Here is a 5,336-nt window from a genome sequence, read left to right on the forward strand (position 1 = left end):
ATCCATTTTTGTTTTGCAACTTATTCCTGTACATCATATTTATTGGAGACAACTTCAACAAGTTGCCTCCACATTTGGAGACAACTTCAGCAAGTTTCCTCCAGATGGTGGTGGTGGAATTGGTAGTTGCTGGTGGTGATTGATGGCGGTGGATGAAAGTGGTGGTGGTGGTCGTAGGTGGTGGTCGTCGTTGGTGGTGGTGGTCGTCGGTGGCGGTTGGTGGTGGTTGGTGGTGGTGGTCGTCGGTGGTGGTGGGCGACGGTGGACAGTGGTGGTAGTGGTGAACAGTGATGGTGGGCAGTAGAGGTAGTGTTTTCGTGTTTTTTGTTTTGAATAGTGGTTAGTAGTTTTGTATATACACTATACAAAACAGGGTATTTTAATAATGTATTAAGCTTAGGGAAATTTATAAAGCTCATATGGGTATTTTTACAAGGACCTCCATAATAGGGGTATGTAGATAATGTTCCCTTTCTTTTACGTATGATTTTGTCTTATAAAATCCGCGCCGGGTGTCTCATTATTTCATCTTTCACATCACTGATGATTGCAGGTGGGATCAAAGGAATTTTCTTACAAATTAAATGAGATGCCGGTGGAAACTAAATCGCACTAATTTTTGCGGAAGAATAATATTTGTTCCTATTATTCCCAAAATCTTGCATATACTCATGCTCAACAATTTACTTTATACGAGAGAGAGTTAAAAGATATGTTATCTATGGATGATTTGATATGATTAAATTTATTTCACCACCTACTAGTTTGTAATAATAATAAGAGATAGATTAAGAAAATATCCCTCTAACAATAACAGAGAGAATGTCCGTAATAGTGCCCGTTTTTGGCGAGTTATTCTTTTTGTCGTTGACCTTAGTCAAAATTAGGTTTCAGAGTGGTTTTTGGTGTTCTAGTTTCAATCTGAGTGTTTAATTGGATTCAATGTTCTCCCTTTGTGGTTGTTGAAGAGTAGATTTCATCATCTTGAGCAGGTAAGTGATCTAAAATTTGAGTTTTCTAATTTTATATCACCTTATTGGGTTGTTAGGGTTGTTGGTTGGGTGTTTTACAGGTTTGCAGTGATTTCTCTTTGAACTGTCAGTTGGGGTTCTCTTTAGTTTGTTCCTAATTGTTGGTTGATCATTCTTCTTTGGTTTCTGGTTTCCTTGTTCTCTTCTTTTCTTTGCCTAGTTCTTTTCAAACTATATTCCTTTCTTCTCTGCCTCCTCTTTCTCTCTGTTTTTGGTTTTCCTTCTTTGATTTGTTTAGATCGTCTCCATGCCTCCCCTTACCTATTTAGATTTGAAATATTCGACCATACTTCACTTGATCTTGATAATCTCTCAATGGGTATCTCTTAAATTAGTGGGTAACCTAATCTTCAGAAGTACAAAATTCTTTAGGTATAAATTTAGATTCATAGAAAAGAAAGATACTAAGGGAAATCTTCTGCTTATGGCTACTCCCTCAAACTCTTTAAACAATTCTATAGAAATCTCTACTGATATTGTAAACAACCTAGCTGCTAACATGAAGAACAACCTTAACCTTGAAAGTGCAATAGAACCGGTTGTTTATTTAGACAAACATATGGTGTTGGAGAAAGAATGTAGACTTTACTTTATGTATGCAGTGAAGGATTTGTTGTCCTGTAACAATATCAACTAGCAGAGTCAGAAATCTAGTTAGAGATATGTGGCTGATGTTTAAAGAAGTCATTATCAAGAATTTTGGAGCAAGACTAAATGTTCACTTATACAGATTTGGTCCGGAGATTGATATAATGAGGATTAAGGATGATGGTCCATGGTGTTTAGATGGATACTTGGTGGTGCTTATTGAAATACCAAATCAAGGATTTGTGTTTGGTGCTGCTATAAACATGGATTATGAGTTATTCATAGTGTTTTTATGTAGAATCCCAAATCATTTTCTTACTCCTGCTGCATACAGATCCATGGCAGCTGCTATTGGTGAATTGTGTGGGTTTGCAGAACCAATGGGTCTCTCTCCAGATCATAAAACTGTTAAGATGTTAATCAAAATCAATGTAACGGGTGCTCTACCAAGGAGGGTGCTAGTAAGAGCTCAAGAGGAGGAAGCATGGATATCGGTTAACTATAATGTCATGCCATGGAGGATATGTGCGATTTGTAAGGTTTTGGATCATCGTGTGGAACCCTGTGTAGAAGGAGAAGATGTGATGATAATTGAAGATTCAGCTAATGTTGAAGTGAATGATGATCTTGTGGAAGAAGAATCTCCTATTGCAGGTCGCAGTGGTCATGTTGATATGAGCAAGGATGGTGTCAGCAAAGCACAAATCAATGCATCGGAAGTAGAAATGGCTCGTGACTCCATTGTTGTTTGTATTACTAAGGAGGGAGGGTCAGGGGAATGCTCTAAGGAGTGTAATCCTAATCTATCAGGTTTGGAGGGGAGGAATAATTCTAAGTTAGATCTGGTAGCTGCTCAAATAGTGGCTGATGCTGAAAGAACTAATGAGGACAAGAGAATGGTGGAGGAACGAAATCGTATTAAAGGCAACAGAAAAGTTGTTTTGGAAAAATCGAAAGATAAAGTAAAGTTAAGAGAGGAAGTTGCTCAAATGGGGATATGTTCTGGTGGGCAATTTGATAGGCACATTTTTGTGTCTTATATAATCTCAATTGTATATATTATTAGTGTTCGATTTTATATTTATTATGACTTTTTATGTCCCTGTAGGTATTTTTGGAGAAATAAGCTTTTGCGGCGAAATTGGCTAAAAAAGTGGTTTTTGCGCTCGTGGGAGAAAATTACTATACGGACTCTCACTTTGGATAAGCGGTAACCTAATTACTAAGGGGTGACCCATTTCCAGGCATCTGCTAAAGGGAGACCGGGACTGGCTAAGGGGCATCCTTCTTCACATTTCAAATTAACGTTTTGGCGGGAAAAGAAATGTTTCACGAACAGTTTTTAGGATTCGATTGTTGGACGATTTCTAAAGAGACTCAATCGCCAAACTCGACTGGGATGGACTCTAATAGACTAAACAGGCCTGTTACAAGTGATTTAACCCAACCAATTGGGATGTATAAGTCGGAGGAAGCGATCAAAGTCCAAACAAGACACGAACTCTCTGTTTAACTTTCAAAGCTATTTTTAAGAGATTCTAGGAGAGTTTTACGCTGAAGTAAACTATACTTGGTCCTGTTCAAGTCTTGATAAGAGTTTGGTGGCAATTTTATATCTAAAAAACGCGTACAAGGAGTGACAGGAGAGATTTTCTCAACTGCACGCAGAGAAGAAGAAAAAAAGAATAGTCGCCGATAGAAGAGATTTTCTCGGGATTTTTGGAGCTGATTGGGTATATAAAAAGGCTGGTGCGAAGTGAGAGAAGATTATCAAGAGTTTGGGGTCGAGAGAATCGGAGCAGAGGCTGGGAGAGACGAAGAACAGGAGCAGAAGAAAAGTTCTCTGCTGCTGCTCGAGGAGGAAGAAGTAGATGAAGAACAGACGCTTCTGAAGCGTCGTCTTCAACAGTGCCAGCTACAGAAGATAAGTGTCGCTCCTTTGCTGCAGTTCTGTTCTATCGTTTCTTTTTGGACGTGTTTTGTGAGTCTCAGAACCACTATTTTATAACTTTTGACTCTTTTAATCACACTTTGAACTTTGAATTAATATTTTGAGTGTGTGATTGATATGAATAGCTAAACCCCAATACTGGGATGATGGAGGAAGCCATATTTTACACATATAAAAATTATATTTAATTCTTTTATGACTTCTTGCATTTTTATTAAATGTTTTATGATTTTGCTTAATTGATTGTCATTTCTTTTGATGGTTTATGCTTGGTCTTAGTACTTTTGATATGCCATGCTTCCGATTTACAGTTAATCTTCTAAAAATCTACCTTGGCAAGAATTAGAGTCCCTATTTTTATGTGAGCTATAATTGTTTTGGAAATAAATATTTTAATTATATGAATGATTATGGTGGAATCCTGAGTCCTAGTGTCTCTTGATCCTGTGACAATTTTTGTACATATATTTTTAAATCTTTCAAGTCCGAGTAACGAATCCCTATTTACCGCAATCGAAATATTACAACACAATTGGTTTTGAAAGATAACATTCAGGTGGTGGATATTGAGGAAGCAGTTAGAAGAATGGATGAGGCAACAGAACATCAGAATAAGGCTAGTAATCTTCTTGGATTCACAATCGATCTGAAGGAACCAGAAAGAAAGAAATGGAAGAACAAGAGGAAAGTACTTACTACTGTAGAAGAGAATATGAAAAAGTCTAAAGGGTATCAAGGTGCTGGTGCAATAGTTATTCAAGATGGAGGTTTAACTACAGATGGTGAGATGTTAATGGAATCTGCTAACCTTAATTATTTTCATGTGTTAGTGCCTGAAAAAAGATCTTCTTCTAATATTTCTTCTAATCTTCTTAAATCTCTATTCCCAGTTCCCTCTGTGCACTCTTATGGAGAGGATCACATCATTCTTGCTAATCTTCAGATGATTAGAAACTCTATTGTTTTTTATGATGACCCCTTTGACATGTTCAATGATTACATCATTGACATCCCTGCAAGCACTCCTCCAGCTGTTCCTGTTAATCTAAGAACTGAGATGGTGGATTCTGCTCCAAGCAACAACCAGGTACACAATATGTCATACCTCTCTCTATATACAATCCTTACATGTTAAGTGAGAAGCATGTCATGTTAGTAGACATACAAATGTTGAATCTACATAATTATGTGTGGTATAAAGAATGCATACAATTTGGAAGTTTGAAAGTTATGTTATGGAATTGTCAAGGGTGTGGGAAAAATTATACTAGCGATCACTTTAGAGCTTTAGTTAAGTCTGTTCAGCCTGATATTATATTCCTCAGTGAAACTAAACAATGTGGACTGAAAGTTGAGAGTTTGTTCAGATCTGTAAAATACGGAAATATGCATGTTATGGATCCTATTGGTAAATCGGGAGGGGTTGCCTTATCTTGGTTGGATACTGTTAAACTAGATATAAATCAAGTGTCACATTTCTACATCAATGTTCGCATTTCAGATCAGATAACTAGTAAAGATTGGCTTCTGAGTTGTCTTTATGGACATCCACCAAACAAGAAGATAACTTGAGAAATTTGAACACAAATGTCTTTAGCAACCAATCTCCCTTGGATGGTTATTGGAGACTTAAATTTGACGTTGCACAAGGAGGAATCTAGAGGAGCTTGTAGAACAAATAAACTAGAAATAGGAGAAATCAGTTGAGGCAGTTAACCAGGAGAGATTAGTAGATGTGGGTTTCTATGGTTATCACTTTACCTATT

General features: G+C 37.1%; 1 protein-coding gene across 3 annotated transcripts; it reads left to right on the plus strand.

Annotated features, from left to right (window-relative positions):
- The first annotated feature begins 826 nt into the window (after positions 1–826).
- LOC113307595 lies at positions 827–2,785 on the plus strand. 3 transcript variants are annotated; one of them, XM_026556042.1, is made up of 3 exons: positions 827–992; positions 1,762–2,624; positions 2,728–2,785. In XM_026556042.1, exons 2-3 carry the CDS (start codon positions 1,784–1,786, stop codon positions 2,766–2,768), a joined length of 882 nt encoding a protein of 293 aa, XP_026411827.1. In that variant the 5' UTR covers positions 827–992; positions 1,762–1,783; the 3' UTR covers positions 2,769–2,785. The 3 variants fall into 3 exon arrangements, with proteins under 3 accessions (XP_026411827.1, XP_026411828.1, XP_026411826.1); XM_026556043.1 differs by having other exon boundaries at positions 1,954–2,624; XM_026556041.1 differs by having other exon boundaries at positions 827–2,624.
- Positions 2,786–5,336: the final 2,551 nt, after the last annotated feature.

This window comes from Papaver somniferum, chromosome 9, assembly GCF_003573695.1.
Source record: "Papaver somniferum cultivar HN1 chromosome 9, ASM357369v1, whole genome shotgun sequence".
Lineage (NCBI taxonomy): Eukaryota > Viridiplantae > Streptophyta > Magnoliopsida > Ranunculales > Papaveraceae > Papaver > Papaver somniferum.